A 19,472-nucleotide genomic window follows, 5' to 3' on the forward strand; every position below is an offset into this window, starting at 1 on the left:
GTGTTCAGTCAAAGGAAATATCCTCCTACAGACGTCAGAGAGCACTTCTCCTTCCTGCTGTCTCTCCCGTGCCGACCTCTGCATCTCTCACTGTGACTCTTCTGTTTCGCACCAAATGGGTTAAAACCACAGCTCCAAGATTTGGTTGTTCCCAGTTTAAGTTTTTCTACGAGCTTGTTAGCCCTATTTTAGCATGAATATCATAACATTAGCTCTTATGTGATGTGACTGTGTTCTTATATCACTGCGTGCTCTTGTTTTAAAAACTGCACCACAAAAAAATTAATTTCAATTCCCACAAAATTGGCACGAATCTGCTGCATTGTGTGAATAAAGGGAACCTTTACTTGACGTTTCCTGGGGGAGAATCAGGAAAAGAAAAAGGACAGATTGTCTTGATTATAAGAGGAAAATCATTTTAGTTCTGTGTCTGTGTTCGGTGAATTTGCTAATTAAAAACAGGACGGTCTGTCCTGTGACGGCTCCACAAATACTGCACTTCATGATCAAAATGAACGTTTGGTTGCAGAAGTTCAATAATGTGATTTTTGTTGTTCTAAAATTTCCGCATGTAAATGCAGATGCGGTCGAGGTTTGGAGCAAAAATCCTAAAGCTCATTTTTTGCTGTGATGTCGCAGCCGTAGGTGAGAGGTCGATGCATCGAGTTTGCTCTGCAGACGCTTCTTCATCGAGCAGATATTTCTGCAGCCACAGACCTCGGTTTTGTGTCAGCTCCAATGTCATGGCGGATTTGAGAGTGTGCTGCTGCCCTCCTCGAGCGTATTAGCATTTCTTCTCTCCCCCACTCTTTTCCCTCAGCACTGTTCCCTCTGATGTCACGCCGAAGCTCAGACATGTTAACACGAACCTTCATGCTAACACAGTTCAGTCTGTCACTGGAGAATATTCTTTTACCTGCTGCTAGAGTGCAGGAAGACTTTCTCATTTTCTCTGTCTCCCTTTACAATAGATCAGAGGCCTCTGCTACGCTGCTGAACTCTTGAACTCCTGTATACATTACTAATGAACCTCTGGATTGTTATACAGTCATATGTTAACAGGAAAAACAGGGGCTCTCTCTCTTTGTGTGTGTGTGTGTGTGTGTGTGTGTGTGTGTGTGTGTGTGTGTGTGTGTGTGTGTGTGTGTGTGTGTGTGTGTGTGTGTGTGTGTGTGTGTGTGTGTGTGTGTGTGCGCGCGCACATGCACGCACATGGGTTTCTTGGCCAGGACCTGCTCTAATTGATAGGGGCTGCTGGTATTTACTTACATTCTCAGGGTGGATTAGATCTCAAAGGCAAGTGGTGGAGATGGAGGTTGTTTTTCTCTTGGCTTTGTTTTAAAATACACGCTTGTGTGTGTGTGTGTGTGTGTGTGTGTGTATATATACTGTATATGTATAAGTGTGTTTCACTATCCCATGTGGTTCTGTGTTCATCCTGCCTCCATGACGAAAACTGTCGAATCCTGTAAAGCTGCATGACGTCCAAGCACCAGAGCACCAAATCTAATCAGCAGCTACACTGAAATGTATTTGCTGCTCTGCTGGCTTACGTTAATGTGTGTGTGTGTGTGTGTGTGTGTGTGTGTGTGTGTGTGTGTCTGCATCTGCGTCTGTGTGTGGGCTGGATTTACTCATGTTGTGGGGACTTGACGTTTGTGTGGGGATTTAAAAAAAAAAAAAAAAAAAACTCTCCAAAATGTAAATCATTAATTTTAGGTTAAGGGTAAGTCTCCAAGAAATAAATCTGATTGAAACAGGAAGCTGTGTGTGTGTGTGTGTGTGTGTGTGTGTGTGTGTGTGTGTGTGTGTGTGTGTGTGTGTGTGTGTCTCTCAGAGTACAGAGATTTATTTAGGGCTCACGGTCAATAGTAAATATCATTATTTCTCTAGCTGGTCTTCATTTTGTGCAGTATGTTTAAGATGAGGTCTAAACCTGCTCCATCCACTGCTCCAGTGTCTCCGAGCTCTTCTAGCTCACGCTGTGAAAGAGCTTTGAAAGAGTGTGCCTGTGTACAGGCTACAAATGAGAGAATACAGACTGCAGGCAGCAGACTATAAGATTATGAGGTTTCTATTTATGAATTGGGGGTTAAAGGCTGCAGGCACAAAGCTACAAACCGCTGAGTGCAGACAACTAATTATAGACCGTAAACACACGACTGCAGATGATTAATCCTTTTTCAATCCTGACCTCGACACCTGTGGGATCTCATTCATACGTGGTGACGATTTTGCTGTGTTTGTGATCTGCTCCCTTTACGGCGTGAACCAATAACATGAGTACGTGACATCACGTGACGGGCTGTACACTAGAACGCTGATCAACAAACAAATCCATTGTGTTTGACACGGTGAAAGGAAAGCGTCCAGTAGTGGTAATAAAATGAGTCTGGCTGAAGAAGAGCCTTTCAGTGGAGGTGGGGAAGATGAAAGAGGTTTCCAGCCCTGTTACGTGCAATAACAGCAAAGCTTTAACAGACCTGACAAAGAACGTCAGAGCTCTTTCATAAATGGAAATGGCTTTTTGAGGGTTCATGTTGAGCTGTGTCGGTTTGGTGGCTCCAGAGTGTGTATTTGTAGAGGCAAATAATTTGTGCTTACAGGTATGTGATTGGACAGCACAGCTGTGACGACGTTACGCTGTGCAGCAAAGATCGAGGCAGCTTTTTTTTTTTTTTTTTTTTTAACTCAGAGCCCTCTGCATTAGCCCCACACTGCATCAACAGCGTTTCCTCATTCTGACTGATGAGGCTTCGTTTTCCGGTAGTGCTGGGGTCTGTCTGAACACGGGCCAAGTCAGAATCAGATTTTGAGCAGGCCCTTCTCGCTCGCAGCTCCCCGTTCGCCTGGTTTTGCAGAGGCAGAAACAACAGACCCGGGGGGAATTTAATATGCAGTAAGTGTGCAGCTTTGTTACCAGCTGCAGACAGTGGCTGCTAATCACAGATGGTGACTCCAACCGGTGGTTAGACAACAGTGGCAGCAGACAACAGCTCCGTGCAACGTGGTGGCACATACAGTGAGATGACACCAATTGTTCAGTTTAATTTTGCTGTGCTGTTTCTTCTGACACACATTATTTACCCCTTTAATATCTCTGATGCTGTTCTGGAGTCTTGTTTTGGATATTTCCTTTTTCACCTCTTTGTAAACCGTGATTTAATCCATATTTATCCACCACTACCACAGACCCCTGTCCAAAAACTGCACACAGTAGCTACGGGCTGCAGGCTAGCCGTTGTCCTGCTGTCGTCATGACCTTGCAGACGACTGTTGGTCTGAAGAACAGAACTGTAGGCTCTTTGAGAAGCTCTTCCACATTTAATATTCTCCCCAACATGGCACCGAAGTGGGAAAACAGGAAAATTGCTTTTCAGATCAGACCCATCAAATGCAGTGTTGCCTCCCAGCTAATAAGATTTTCTTTTGTGTGGAGGTGTCTATTTTCTCCTTCTCTGTTAATGACGTCTTCTTCAGTCTGAAACCTTTTGATTCCATCTACTGCTGTGGCTGTTTCCTCGCCATGTTTGTGCACACATGCAAGTTAACTCAGTGTGTGTGTGTGTGTGTGTGTGTGTGTGTGTGTGTGTGTGTGTGTGTGTGAGGTTGGAGATGGCAGCGCTGATTATTTCTGATGTTGTCGACAGAGTGACATCCCTTCTAATGAAATAATGGTCTGGTGGCAGGGTGCTGGAGGATTGCACATTGTAGACTTCAATTACAGACAAGATTTTTTTGCTCTTTCCTTTCACTCAGAAGAAAGTACATTTTTTTTCCCCTTTCCTTTTTAACAGACATGCTTACATTGAACAAAAAGGCTGAATAAAAGCCTTTTTCCAGCCAGACTTGGGTCTAAGTGTTTTTTCTTTAGATAATGGATAGAAAGGACATGGCATGCCTTAATTCACTGTCTCTTTAGCCAATCTCATGCCACAAAACAACCATTGCCCTGCTGGTGGGTGCAAATCAACCCGAGCGCTGGTGGTTTTCCATCCCAGACTACACATTTTTCACTGTTGTAAAATCTCTTCTTTTCTTTAAGATGCATTTTGCTCAGCTGCATGCATTATTCTGTGGAGCGTGTAATTTATTTTGCACAACAAATGATCTTTTTAAAATTGCGGTTTTCAGCTGTGCCCCTTCTGCTCTCTGGTATGAAATTAGCATATATTACCCAAAATTATGTTTCTGTATCAAGTACACCTTTTACACACATAAAGAGGAAAAGGGGTATTTCCTTTGAATGAATTCACACTTTATTTATTTATTTTTTACACAGAATGATGTTCATATTTAAAAGATGACTAAGTAAGGCCAAGGGCAGACATTCATAATTAGAAAATTTCACTGCCTTGTGTTTGGTGGTAGATGGAATCAACCTGTGTGACTCTTGACAAATTAGAAATCACTTTCTTACAATTTGCACAACACTTTTCAGATTGATAGTTTGAAGCCGAGCAGCGTGATCTGACCTTAGAGATAATGAGAAAGTCGCAGCAAAGGTGCTTAGACGTTTTATACACACAGTTAGATGTCTGCAAATGACCTCAAGGTTTGAAAATATTCATAAACTCTCTCCACGACTTCTAAAGTTGAGGGCAAACACGTGCAGATCTTGCATTTCGGCAGATGATTAATTAATACTTATTCATTTATTTCAATATAATTGTGTAAACCAAACTGCGTAACAGTTAAACATCAACGTTATGCAAACATAACCTGAAATTCCCTGCAGCTGTTAGAGACGCTGTTGGTCAGGTGATTGGCAGGGCCTGACAAACTGTTACTGCTAACAGCTGCATGAACACATGAGCAGGGATTAAACAGTGAAGACGTCCATACTGTCCAAAGACACTGTCTACTTTTGACACACAAACGCACAAAGCTCTGATATAATAATCTGGATTTATCAAATCACAAACTTAAATAGTTTGACGCCTGTTTGATTAAACTGAGAATTAGTTCAAGCAGCCAAATATATGATCCAGTCCGACTCAACAACTCTCTCTGTGTCTGTGTTTTCAGGGTGGACCCAATTCCTTATGACACTCCCAAGCCGGCGGGACACACCAGGTTCGTGTGTGTTTCGGACACGCACTCGCGTACAGACGGCATCCAGATGCCCTATGGCGACGTGCTGCTGCACATGGGCGACTTCACCGAGCTGGGGCTGCCCTCCGAGGTTAAGAAGTTCAACGACTGGCTAGGTACTAAGCAGTTTAACACGCATTCGTCCGCACGTGGCCAGACATCACCATCATGAATCATTTTCACTCTCACACGCTGCTGCCACACATGCTCTGGGATGGACAGCAGATTGGGACATGCATAACCAGTAACTGGACCTCATAATCACCCCCTGCCCCATTGACCCCACAACTGCTGTGCTAAAGTGTCCAGTTTAACCCTGCTGACCTAACACCCTGGCTCACTTAACCTTTGACCTCTCCATCAGGCACCATGGTGTGGGTAGGAGGTCTGGGCTATGTGCGTGTCTGTTTTAGTCTCAGCAGCCGGTGGTTCATCTCTGGACCCTCCATGCACAGAAAGGTGGATGGAAAGTGAAAAAGAGGATGAGAAGCTGGAGATACGACAGAAACAGGATCTAGTTTGATGAAGAGTTTCAGAGATTTTCTCTGATGTGAAACAGACTAATCTGGGCAACTGCAGCAGCGTAGTGTCGAAAGTGTAAAAAGAACTAGCTTATTTTCAGTGTTTCACACTGGAGCCATTCGCTTTACAAAAGACAGTAAACCCTTTTTAAAAACACTCGCCCCCTGAAGCGGCCGTCAAAGTTTGGCCTCTCTGAACACGACGGTAGCTGCAGTCAGTCTGGATCCACAGCAGCTACAGGGGATTTTGATGCCGACACACTTTTCACAGCAAAGAAATAATAATTCAGGCATCTAGTGAAACTTCTGAACACTTCTTAATCGCGTTTGTCAGTGTGTTGAGTGAACTGAACGTCGGTGAAGTGTCCGTTCCCTTCTTTTGTAATCACATGTAAACATATTCCCGTTGTCTGTAACACACTGTCGACCTTTAAAGTCTCAGGTTTCAGGTTTATGAATGAATGTGATTGTGATTTGTAGTCAGGCAGCCACGGTGGTGTTCCCGCTTTACCGGGCCGACTCTTTAAAGAGCTGCCAGGTGCTGTGGCCCTAATTCACCTGGAGCAGACGAACCTATCCAGATATGTCCCATTTCTCCGCCCTGTGTGTTCTGCTGTGTGACCCTGAGTACAGCACCTGGCACCACCAGGAGGACATTTGACAGCGTGCGTGTGTGCGTGCGTGCGTGCGTGCGTGCGTGTGTGTGTGTGTGCGTGTGTGTGTGTGTGTGTGTGTGTGTGTATGCACAAATATTTTGTTAAGCCAGTGTGAAAACAGCGATGTGTTCAATAATGGTGAAGTGGAAAATAACTTAATGACTTGAACACCCTTCCTTTTTATATCCTGTTGAAGAGCTGCACTCCTGGTCGCTCGGGGTCAAGGGTAAACTGGTACAGTCACTTGTTGAAAAAGGAGAACAGAGAAAGTTTTTCATAAAGATGTAAGTCGTCGTATTGTGAGAATTGTTATGTAGTTTGTGATATTTTCAGAAAAAAATCTATGAGAATTAAAGTTGTCAGTTTAGGGAAATATCACTTTGTGCCTTGAACTTCACATGCAAATGTGGCTTTATTCAAGAAAATGCAAGTGCAAGTTTTGTCCTCTGACACAGTCAGGCATGGAGTGGGTCAGGAACAAGAAGAAAAGGTGCGTTAGTAGGTGCTGGGATGCAGCTTTCATTTTTAGGGTCGCCTTTGGCTCTGGCTGCCTGTGTCCTGTTGGCGACAGGGCAGTTTTACACTGAAGTGCGATATTTTGGAGTCATTTGGGCATTAAATGTTTGGTGCATGCAAATACTGAGAGCAGGCAGTTTAAAATCCTCTCACTCTGGAGGAGGCAGCGGTTTGTCTAGCCCATTGACTGCTGTTTGGCCTGTTGGATGATATCATTGGAGATCGATGCTGAGGAATGAGGTTTCCCTGACCCAGCCTGACTGATGCTAGAGCACCGACTGTGATCTCCCGCTTTAAGTAGCAGCTTTGATCTTCCCACTGCTCCTTGAGGTTACTCTACCTTGGCTCTTTGATTTTAAATAAGAACTGCACAAGTATAATAGGCCAATCAAAAGACCACGAATGTCCCCTGTCCCCTGCCTCCAGTACCACAAATATATTGGTCTATATTTTACACTCAAGTCATTTTTTGTCCCGTGTGAAACAGCTTCCAGGTCTCCATTGGAAAAGATGTTTCTAACCTGAGTTGGGATTTTATCTGTTTAAATAAAGGATATTGGGTGTGACAGCTCACTGACATCTGAAGGAACAATTGTAATAAGGAGAGACTTATGTCTTAATTTATATGAAGCAACGAACAGCCTGACGTTAGCATTACAATGCTAAATGTAATGACTACGTTCATACAGTTTCCAGTTGTCTTTTCTTTTCTCAAAGGTGCATGAAGCTTCTATGAGAAATATCTTTAATCAGCTCCTTCATAGTCTCCGCCATCTTTACGTTTTTAAACAAAGCTGCACCAGTTTAGTCTAAGTTAGTGGTCCCAGTTTAGTCTAAGCTACTGGTCCAACTTCTTCTGCTTCGTGTTTGTTGTGTTGGTTGTGTTGGTTATGCTTCATCCTGAATATTAAGTGAGTTGTGTGAAATCTAAGTAGCCTGAATTCTAAGCTGCTGAATGTGCATGGGGGGAAATACTGATAAGTGAAGCCTTGTTTTATGAAACTGGTGTATTTTCACTGCTTCTGTGCTAATTAGGAAACGTGTTGTTCTTTTGATATTCACCTCTTTAATGTACTTGGCCGTGTAGAATATAAATTTCTGTTATACTCCTGTTTGACCTGGTGTTTGGTTAATTTCACACTGTAAAGACATTTTCTAATTGAAATGTTTTGACTGTGCAGGTGTCTGCCTTCTTGACAGATCTGACAACACATTTCTCCGCACGTGTCATTTTTGTTCCTCCTAGTTTTGTTTGGATTTTTCTTGCTCCCTCTCTCACGCCTGTTTGTGGGCAGAGCCTAAAAAATAAATCTAGGTGTATCACTCCGCCAGCCCTCTGTAAGATCTATCACAGTGGCAATAAAAAGCAGTAGAAATTCCCAGTAGAGTAATGGAGATGGAGTTTGATGGTAATTATGTTTTCCCCACCTTTTTCCTGCCTGTTGGTGATTGAGAGGATGATTCGCTTTGGGTTGTGTGTCTGTGTCTGTCTGTGTGTGTCTGTCTGTGTGTGTCTGTCCGTGTGTGTGTGTGTGTGTGTGTGTGTAAATGGATGCATGATCCAGTTAGAGCGCTGGGGGACTGAGAGACGGGGCTCTCATATAAGGTTAGACTGGAATTTATGATCCTGAGACGCGACAAGAGCTAATTTAGAGCAGCGGGAATGAAACCTATAGACCGGGGAACCATGATTCTTTCATTTTCAGCATTAAAGAACACACACACTCTTTCTTGCACACAGACACACACTTTAGGTAGATGCAGGGGAATTTCTGCACAAAGCCAGTGTACTTTTGACAGTATTTTTGTTCTCAGGTATTTAGTTATTACATTTATTTTCAGTTTTGATATTGACCAGTCGGATCTCTCACATCAGTTTGTTTTTCAGATCAGACACCCAACGTCTTTGCACCTCCAGGTCATCAAAACCAGCTCACCGAGCTGTGCTCTTATCAGCTGCTCCCACAATAGAGTTAAACCTTTGAATAAAACCGTGAGCAGGTCCCCACTGTAGGAAATCATTGGCTATAAAGGCTGAGACTAATATTATAAAACTGAAATATTTTATCTGAATGAGAAGCAGAAAATATGGATTGTTTACATTTCCAGAGACAAGTGCTGATCGCTGACATTGATCAATTAGAGCTTTAAGTCTGTGAAACGGTTCAGGAAATAAAAGTACATCACTCGTAGAAAAACATATCTGTGGAGTTTTGAGTCCATCCGTTATTGTAATAACTATCATACACAACATCAGCTGCACAGTGTAAACGTGTTTTAAGAAATAATCTGGATGAATTTATTAGGAAATTAGGAATTTATTGTGTAAGCTCTGCGCTTCCATTAGTGTTTGGTTCAACCTTTAGCCCAAACCTTCCTGCCACAATAGATCAACGGTGAAAGGGTAAATTAAAAGTGAGATTAAAGCTGAGTAAAGCAGGTCATCCACTAATCATTGAGGGGTTTTATCCTCGGCTCCTCTCTTCTTGCCTGTTGGCGTGTCCTTGGCCAAGACACCGAACCCCAGGTTGCTCCTGGTGGCTGTTCACTAAATGATTGTGTGGGTCAATGGGAATATATTGTAAGTTCTATACAACAAGACTGTGGTGGCAGTGCAGAGATATTTCCTATGGTTTCTGATCATGCATCACCTTCCTAAACAATCGGAGGAGGCCTCTGTCAGAGGTTGGACCTCATTCAATAAATAATAAATGTGAATGAGCTTCTGATCTGGCACCGAAGCTTCATGCTAAAATTAGGCGTTCTTGTCAAAACACGTCAGGATGTAGGTGACAGGCAGGAAGGAGAGTAACTTGACAGGAAGGAGGTGGTGTGCCAGGAGTTCAGAGGTTTTTTTTCTCATTCTAGCACTTTATTGATTTTCAGAGCTTTAATTAGTCAGTTGACAGTAAATTAATCAAAAACTATTTTAATCTAATTGAATCACATTTTAATTAAATAAGCATTTATGTCATTTTTCTTTCAAAAATGCAAAATATTTGCACCTATTTTTTTGATAGTGCACAAATAAAAATCCTTATTGGTCGAACACAAGTAACTTGGATATAAAAGGCAGATCTTTTGAATGTTTGACAGTTTAGACACCAAAGCATTAATAGATCAAGTGAGAAAATAATAAGCAGAGTAAACATTGAACATTATTAAAAATAAGTTTTAGTTTTAGTTTTTTTTTGGTTATATCAGATGAGTGAACTCTACATGTAAGTTATGCTGCAGATTAATCCATGCAGCACCTACAGAGCAGGCTCCCGAAGACAGATGGGAAGGGAGGAAGACTGGAAGAAATTCAACAAGAAGCCAAAAAAGAGGATCCAGGAGAAGAAAAAGAAATGTATAGAGAGACTGGAAGGGTGATGAAGGCCAAACACTTTTGCTGAGTGCTCAGTCGGCTGGAATAAAGTAGTAAGTCAGTTTCTTGATGGCGAAGGGGAACCGGGACAAATGACGACGACAGGGGAGAGCGAAAAGGGCACAGCAGAAGTTGAAAGATGAGGGGATGAGAATTGTAATAGATGTTCTTCTCTATTTAGTTCAGGTTTGTGCTTTTTCTAGCTGTCTAGCATCTGCAGAGATGGACGGTAGTCTGCTGGGGTCAAACCAAGCCGTCAGCTGTGGTTGCAACCTCTCTCACATTGTGAGTCGAGGATATTTTTCCCCTCTGCTTGTCTGAGTTTTCTTTCCTGTCTCGATCTATGCTCAGGGTTAAGTATACAGGGAGCTGCTGAGGGAGGGCTCCACATACAGAATATTAGGAAAACCAGCTCTGTCTGTAGATATGCCTGACCAGGTAGAGAGGAACCTGTTTGTGGTTTTATGAAATACTGCTGTGCCATGAAGGAGAGAAGATCTGCAGAGTGTGGACAAAATAAACAAAGTTTGTTTCAGTCTGGCATTTGTGCAACTGCTTCAAAGTTTGAATCCGAAGCATCGAGTAGTTAAGACTTTAGGTCTGAACATTTATTTGTCCGTTTTTCAGTTGAACTGTGCCTGGACTAATAGATACAGATAGGACCTTAAAACCTCTGGACAAGACCTGTCAGACACGTGGCTCATTAGCTTTGGCATCATGAGTTTTTCAGTTCTGATGTCTCCACACTTTGCTTTATATCAGTAAACGTTCCTGTTGTGCTGTTCATTCACGTGTATAGCACATGGTTTGTTTCAGGTTAGGTCAGAGGCTCCAACTCACCACCCTCTCCCTGGTTGTCTCTTCCAGGTGGCCTCCCATATGAATTTAAAGTGGTGATCGCTGGGAACCACGAGCTGACCTTTGATAAGGACTTTATGGCTGAGCTGGTCAAGCAGGATTACTACCGATTCCCCTCGGTGTCCAAACTCAAACCAGAGGACTTTGACAATGTCCAGTCGCTCCTCACAAACTGTGTGTACCTGCAGGACTCGGATGTCACCATAAAGGGATTCCGGATATACGGGACGCCATGGTAAGCGCACCAACCGTGTTGTTTTACTCTCCATCCTTTCTGTCTTTCATAACCACACATTTCCATCACATATTCTGGATCCCTACGGTGAAGGTGTGCTTTCCCCTCTGTCAGCGTCTGGCTGTTTTCCAGCTCGCCTCTCTGCAGTAACTCTGCTGCACGCTCGCAGCGAGAGGCAGCCCTCACCACGCAGGGTGCTATTCCCACCTCGCACATTCCTTTATGAGCTCAGGACCTACATCTGCTCCCCAGGCTTACGTTACACCTGTGTTTTGACACAGGGTTAAGTGATACGCGTGGTACCAGGTCACCCTGTCAATAGACTCTCAGATGTGGAGGGAGAGTGTATGTGAGTGTGTAAGAAGCCTGCAGTCAACAGACACAGGCAGGCTGGTGCTGCTAATATCAGCGCTGCATTCATGGATGCAGGAATTATTGTCATTTCAGGATTGATTTCTTGCATCTGTTTTTGAAGAAGTGTTTTTCAGGGATTTTTGTTTTTGTTTTAAAAGCAACACCAGTATATTATTATATTACATTATTATTATATAGCCAGTATATTTTATAGCTGCAGTCTTTTTTGCACCTGTGGAAGTAATGCAGATGTTTTTGGATGCAGTTTTTACAGATGTCTCCTTCTTCACTTGTCTAAAGGAAGCTCTGTGACTTCTACTGCTTTTGATTATCTTAACGATACTCCGTCTAAAAGGTCATTCGTCTGTGCGGCAACACACCAGGTTTAGCATAACAGGCAAAACAAATAAAATACAAAGAACTAGTACAAAAAAATATTTAACATATTCAGATTTAACATGACATGTACATCAAGACAACATGAAACCTAAAGGATGTCCGGTCATCAATCATTACACAATCACTGTAAATAGATCTGGAACAGTTAATTCCATCCAAGATTAATTGTTCTGTTCACAGTTAATGAGAAAAAATGATCTTAAGGGTTTAAGGTATTGTCATACCTCAATTTAAAATATTATAATGATACAAGAATGAGAAACTAAACAAGCTGAAATTATGAATCACTGGACAAAATATCGAAGGAAGTCTTTTACCTCTATCTCATCGCTGTCGATCTATTAATTAACTAATCGTTTGCAAAAATCACTTCAGTCCTGAATTTGTTTTCCTATTCTCTGCAGTAGACCTATTCTTAGACAAATGCTGATAGTTGTCTAATGGTCCTTTGTCGTCCGTGTGGTGTCTAGTCTGAACTGGTGTCAGGTATGTTAAGTCTTGCAGTCTGACCTCGTCCTGCCTCAGCTGTCATAGTTTTTATTTGTGTGACAGTCGAGGCGAGAACTTCCCCTGTCCTGCTGCGACTCCCTCTGCTTTCTCTGCGCAGTGGTTCTTGCAAGTCTGCTCCGAACTTAAAATAACTATTTAGGTCACACCTTCATCCTTTAGCGTCTATAATTAGCAGGTTTGCAGCCTGACTTCAGAAGTGTCAGAGGATGGTGCGAAGGAAGAGGCTGGGTCAGATCCCAGCATTCCTCACCGTAGCAGCAGGAAGGATGGATTAACCTCTTTTCCCTCCATCCTTCCCCATTTTCATCCTTCTTGAAAGAGGGAGGATGCTGCCCCCTCTCCCTAGTGGCTGTTTAGTCTGAGTACTGGTAAGTGTCTGTTGTGACAGCTGGGGGTCTCATGAGAGGTGGAGTGGACAGCTTGACTGCCCCCCCATCGGCCCCTCCTCGGTTTCCTCACCTCCTTCACACCCATATGCCATTGTGGCCTGAGGTCTGGCCTGCTTGTCCAGTGCGAGGTCTCACTTAGCCCCGCGGTGACCCTTCACGTCATCCGCAGATCTCCAGCGCTCTGCGTAGGTGGCCGAGCTCCTCTGAGCGCTCAGTGATCTGCTGCGGCAGGCCAGGACTCGACGGCATCGCTCAGCAACAGTGTCTGCAGTGGTCTCCTCTGCTGCTGCTGCTGTAAAGACACACGGCATGTTAGGTTATCAGGTTGCTGATCATTGCTCTGAATCTTATCACATAATCATATTCAGTGGTGCAAAAAGAATGAAAAGTGTGAGAAGAATTTATCTTACGTACTTGCATTAATACGTTTTGTGTGTATAAAAATAGTAGTAGTAGTTAAAAAACCATTTAAAGCTGAAGTATAAAGCTAAGTATCAGAACTATAGTGTCATGGTTTGCTTTGGCATCTGTCGTCAGCTGGTTTTAGGGTCTCAGGTTTTTTGGGATGTTTTTGGTCATCGACTGTTACGCTAAGTGCTCTATTTAGTGATGGTCTGTTCAAACACAGAGTCGCTTATTCTGACAGATGTTAGCATTTCCCTGTATGCACTGATACTCTCTTTATATTATATCCTCTGCTGTTTTATGAAATCAACTCAAATAATTGCTTTGTGTTTTGCAAAACTGCTGCAGACACTAAAGGAGCAAGCAGGTTTGAAGTTTGGAGAAGCAGCAGGTTGCAGCTGTTTGTGCAGTGGGGGCACTGCAGACATTCATTTATTTTTATGTTGCCATCATTAAAATGTCTGTTTTAAAGGCCTTATGGGTAAAAATGGCAGCAGTTTTCAAACATAATCCATCTCCTCCTTTACTGCAGCAGGTTGTGACTTCAGCATGTGGCCATTTACAGTGGAAAGATTTGGGTATACCGTAGCATAACACTTCAGTACAATATATCTTTCCTTAAGAGGTATGTGTGATGCCATTTTTACATCATATCATCTGATAGTTTCACCTTTTTTATCGCCCCGTTCCGAGCTTGAATCTTCAGGGAGCTATGTGGATCTGAACAATAGCGAGCTTTCTCACCAACATAGCTTTTGGTGCCAACAAATTGCCTCAGTTAATTAATCTCACTAGAGTATCTGAAAAGCCGACTATCTAAAGGAGAAATCGCCCCATATTTTGGAAATCAAAGGGCTTCTCAAGCTGTGGGTTTATCGCTGGAGAAAAATATTCAGAGATGAGATTTACTTTAAAAAAATTAAATGATGGTGATAAGAATTAGAATTACTTAACCTTTTTTTTAATTAACTTTATTAGTTTGTTGTCATTCTACTCACATATGTCTATACATAAGATAAAATAAAGTTAGATAAGAAAAAATGAGATGAACCTTCTTTGATCCACAAGAGGTAAATTCAGGCTTGTAGTGCAAGTAATAAGCAGTAAGAACGAAATAAGAGTAGTCAGTAACAGGGATGATCTGTGTATCCCAGGATGGACTCTACCTTTGTCTGTGAGCATCTCTCCATCACAGCCTCCAGTGGGTCCAGCCTCATCCCAGTCAAATGCTGCCTCCCCAGCAGACTGCAGCATAAAACACACTGGCTGCCATAGTTTGGTAAAACATGTGCAGCATCTTCCCGCAGACGCCTGAGGACCTAAGCCGCCTTAGGAGGAAAAGTCGTCTCTGCCTTTTTTACACTGTACATCTGTGACCAGTCTAACTTACTGTCTAAATGTACACGTTTTTACAGATATTTGTAGACTGCCACCACCAGTGTCTGCACCACGGATGTTGACTAGATAAGGAGGCGGCTTAGACCTTTAAAAATCCACTACCATCTCCTTTGTCTGAGAGGTGTTCAGTGGGAGGTAGTTTTTGTGACTCCAGTCCCTGAAGCCTTTTATCAGGCCTCTGTATTCCTTTTTGTCCATTCCTGATACACACAGCAATAGCAGTATCATCAGAAAACTTCTGAATGCCAGCAGTCAGAACTGTACTTAAAGTCTGCTGTGAACAGTGTGTACAGCAGTGGACCCAGTACAGTTCCCTGTGGAGCCTGTGCGATTTAAAACGGTCTCATAGATGCTGTTCCCCAGGATGACAAATTGTGGCCTTCTGTCGGGTAATTTGTGATCCAGGAAGCAAAGGAGTCCAACCTCAGTTACATACATGTGTATATATAGATATGTACATATATAGCTGTAAATGAGGCTGCATTAGTCTAAGATGTAAGTAAGCCTTTACAATAAATACCTGTCCTATAATTTGCCACAGAACTGCGAGACGTGAGACGCTTCCAGTTCAATTAAGACACTGGAATCACATATAAGAGTCTGCTTTCAGATTCAACACCTGAATGAATCTATGTCTTGAGTCAATAATGTAAAATCTATGAGAAAATACCTGTTTTTGGGGGGGGGGGGGGGTCATAATCAATGATATTGATTGGGGCAAATAGGGTGAATTGAAAAGTTCCAGGGCTGTTCAGTAAAGCTGCTGATTATTTTATCCGTTATCAATTAGGAGAAAAGAACTGCTGCCAATATAGAATCAATGAGAAAATTTATCAGGACCCAAGGTGACAGAATTTTGTTCCAACCAGCCAAAGTTGGTTCAGTCCAGCTTAGAGCGAGAGCAGTCGACCGTGAAAGACACACACCACACACTGTTTAATGACAGATGCTTAACAGACCAAATACCTAAACGTCCCCTCCTCAAACTCACACTGTGGAAAGACGAGCAGGTTTCTGCACCACGTCAGTCGGACCTCTTTAAGATGGGCTGAAGGTCTCTCACAGCGGCACAGGTCGGGATTTTATTCCCGTCATTAACTCCGTATTTCTCCAGGAAACAAGAGTTTGGACGAAGTGAAACTTTTGAGTAACTTGAACTTTTAACCCATTTTTATAATTTCTTCTTTTTAATCTTCTGTCTTTAATCTGTTGCTTTAATAAATTCAGTTTTTTTGCCCAGAAAGTAAAAATGATAAATGTAATATGTTTAATGTTTTCTGGATATGTCAGAATATTATCCAGAATAATAAGTAACGTTGAAAAGCCATCAGTGAAGCATAAATGGTTAATGACTGAAGTATTTTCCATCCTGAATATTCCCTGTCACCATCTTCTTTCTGTTGGAAAGTGAATTACGTTATTTTGAGCTCAGACCTCCGATGAGCCACTGGCCTTTATTTTAATAACTAAATATGAATCTATTACAGGATACTACAAAAATAATTATTAGGTGGACCACACACACACGCACACACACACACACACACACTCAGTTCAGACATAAAGAAAGGACTGACTACAGACGGACTACAGGCTGGTCACAGAAATGTGAGGAGTCCTGCTGGTTTTACCGACTGATTAGCTCTGTTGACTGATATGTGAGACTTGACGTGGCATATGAATGTGACTCTCCCTCCCCCCCCCTGTGGGGATTAACTTGTTTTGTGATTCTGGACTTGACCACGACTTAACTCCCTGTTCAAAGGTCAAACTGTTGCTGCTCCCTCGGCTGCCTCCTCCCTGATTCTCCCACCACTCCTCTCCTCCTCTCTTCCTCTCCTCCTCTCCTCCTCTCCCTCGCTGCAATAACTTTTTATATTTTTTATCTATAACTACTTCTTTTCCACTGCTGCTGTCCCACTGATAGACATTTTTGTCTGCTTAGGGTCACACTCTTTTCTCTCTCCACCTTTCCTCCTGTCCTCCTCATTTCTGGTCACTTCTTCTGTGTGTCCATTCTCTCCTTTTCTTCACAGTATCGACTGTGGTTCTTGTTAACCAATGAAATAGCAGTCAGCATTGGTTGGTGTATGCCATGGCTTGCCTGTGTGTGTGTGTGTGTGTGTGTGTGTGTGTGTGTGTGTGTGTGTGTGTGTGTGTGTGTGTGTGTGTGTGTGTGTGTGTGTGTGTGTGTGTGTGTGTGTGTGTGTGTGTGTGTGTGTGTGTGTGTGTGTGTGTGTGTGTGTGTGTGTGTCCCAGAGGCGGCAGATTAAATCCGACTGCCCTCATTTGACTCTCTGAAACTCACCTCAGGGGAAACCCAGAGGGCCAAATGCAGATTTGTCATTTGCAGATTTTAGTATTATTCATGTATTCATTTTTTACTGTAAAGGTCAGCTGTGTGTGTGTGTGTGTGTGTGTGTGAGAGAGAGAGAGAGAGCGAGCGAGGGAGGGAGCTGTGGTGATGTTTGAATTTCAGCATATTTAGTCTCGGTTGTTTTCATTATGTGGAGTGCAGTGATCTTTGAGGTTTGTTTGGCTCTGGACTATTTTTACCCTCCTCGTCCCAACCATCTGTCTTTCTGACTGTCTACACCTTTGTCCACATACTTTTGAGTACTTTTAGTCCTGGGGGAAAACCTTGGATCTGAAGGACACATATACTTTAGACAATAGTGTGCGTCAAATTGGGCTATAAAGAAATGGTTTTCTCAGCGTGGTGTAGAACTTGACTTGAGCCCGGACATCAACCCCACCCAACACTGGACCGGAACAAGCCAGATTTGATCAGGGTTGGACCTCCCTGATGCTCTTGTGTCTGTGCTGGGAGGAAAGACGTCACAGACAAGTGTAGGCTCATCTCCTGTGGCTTTCAAATATAAAAATACAGAATAACCAAAATAAAAAATAATATCATATAACAGTTAAAAGTCTTAATTACAACCTGAATATACAATCTGATTTGTACAGGGGAATAAAGGACTAATATGTTGCAACATCCCAATATATAGGACATGTTGTTGTATTTACTAAATAAATACATGAGAAAGTTTTCAGCTGTATTTCTAAAAGAAAAAAAAAAATTTTTTACAAAATGTAGCAGCAGATTTTCATAATCTTCATAATCTTCATCTCGTTATAATTGAACATTTGATCATGGAGGTGTCTCCATATAACTCAATAAAATGGACAATGAATTAGTGCTCAGTGCTGATGTGCATCTTTACGCTTAATATTTGTCCTGAAGAAAGCAGCGTTAGTAATGGAACATCTGTGGAGCTCAGTGATAGTGAATAAATATGTACAGATGTGTTTAGTGTTACTCTTAAATTTATTTTTACTGCGTTGAGAACTGGACGCACTTCTCTGAAAACTCCCACCTTTAACGTCCACGTTGCTGAGATCTGACTTTTGTATCTGCTGCTTTTAGCTTGATCATCTCTAAGCCACCTCTTTGCTGGCGCCAGCCTGTGTCCGTTTGTTTTGGCCGGCTGCCCACCAAACACACACACACACACACACACACACACACACACACACACACACACATTAACACGCACTTTTTCCTCTGTCAGTCTGGGCACATGGTAGAGATAGCAGCGGGGGGGCAATGGGCCTTGACAAATGTCTGTCACTACAAACTGAGGGGCGTCATGTTCATTTTGACCTCATTTTTCCAGCTTTATTTATTTTCATATATTCAGTTCAGCTGATTTGTATAGTTTTAACAACATCACAATGAAAAGCTTCTCAAGTTACTCGACGTAGAAACAAATCCGTTATGGGCCGACTCCCTCTAACAGAAGAAACCTCCAGCAGAACCGGGCTCAGTTTGGGCCTCGACCTGTTGGGGTGAGTGGATAGAGGAGAGAGAAACGAACAATAACAATAAACAACAAATAGACACTGCAGGTTAATGGGGCCAGTAACTGCACATCAGCAATATACAGGACCAGGACCAGGACCAGGGACACCTGCAGAAGGTACAGAGAGAGAGAGGACAGATTATGGGGGAGAGAGAAGGCACAAAGTTTGTGACATTCAGGGCTGGCAGACGGAGTGGAGGGGAGAAACATCACATTATGTTCAAAATTCTATGAAATTTGTTTTATTCATTTTTCCAAGTTTTACATGAAAATTGTGAAATTATAATTAGGTTCATCTTTTCAAGCTACAGGGATATTTGTTTTATTTATTTTTTGTCAAACAAGGGCCAGATTATGCTGAAAACTCCTGCTGTGTGTGCGTTAAGACTGTGTGTGTGTGTGTGTGTGTGTGTGTGTGTGTGTGTGTGTGTGTGCGTGCGTGCGTGCGTGCGTGTGAGGGTGTGTGTGTGTGTGTGTGTGTGTGTGTGTGTGTGGGTGGGGTCTTATTGCTCTTAGTCCTATTCAACGCACCCGCGGGTGCTGGTGCTGCTGAGGTGGTCATTCAGGGAGGTTCAGACTGTTTGCAGCTGACGATGAAGGCTTGGGGAGGAGGATGGATGTGGTGGCAGTAAGTTCTTGCAGGCCGTCCAGGTCTGCAGCTGTATTGTGTGTGTGTGTGTGTGTGTGTGTGTGTGTGTGTCAGAGTGAATGAGAGGTTTAAGTAATGGATTTGTCATTGTGCCCTTGCTCTTTGCAGTATGATGGCTCACAGTGTTCCCTGCTAAATGACTTACCCTGCACACACATGCGCACAGGCTCCGACACACACACACACACGGACGTGTTTGTCAAATGGCCGATACGCTACAGAAATATGAAACACCCCGCCATCAGCCCCCAA

At 42.8% G+C, this 19,472-nt stretch overlaps 1 protein-coding gene across 4 annotated transcripts in view; it reads left to right on the forward strand.

Moving 5' to 3' along the window:
* Nucleotides 1-19,472, forward strand: part of mpped2a (metallophosphoesterase domain containing 2a) — a 52,676-nt gene that overhangs the window by 13,344 nt on the left and 19,860 nt on the right. For all 4 annotated transcript variants that reach the window (XM_026320399.1, XM_026320398.1, XM_026320401.2 and 1 more), the window contains 2 exons: nucleotides 5,029-5,210; nucleotides 11,025-11,250. In XM_026320399.1, coding sequence (XP_026176184.1) covers nucleotides 5,029-5,210; nucleotides 11,025-11,250 — 408 coding nt within the window. The remainder of the gene's footprint in view (nucleotides 1-5,028; nucleotides 5,211-11,024; nucleotides 11,251-19,472) is intronic.

This window comes from Mastacembelus armatus, chromosome 3 (assembly GCF_900324485.2).
Source record: "Mastacembelus armatus chromosome 3, fMasArm1.2, whole genome shotgun sequence".
Lineage (NCBI taxonomy): Eukaryota > Metazoa > Chordata > Actinopteri > Synbranchiformes > Mastacembelidae > Mastacembelus > Mastacembelus armatus.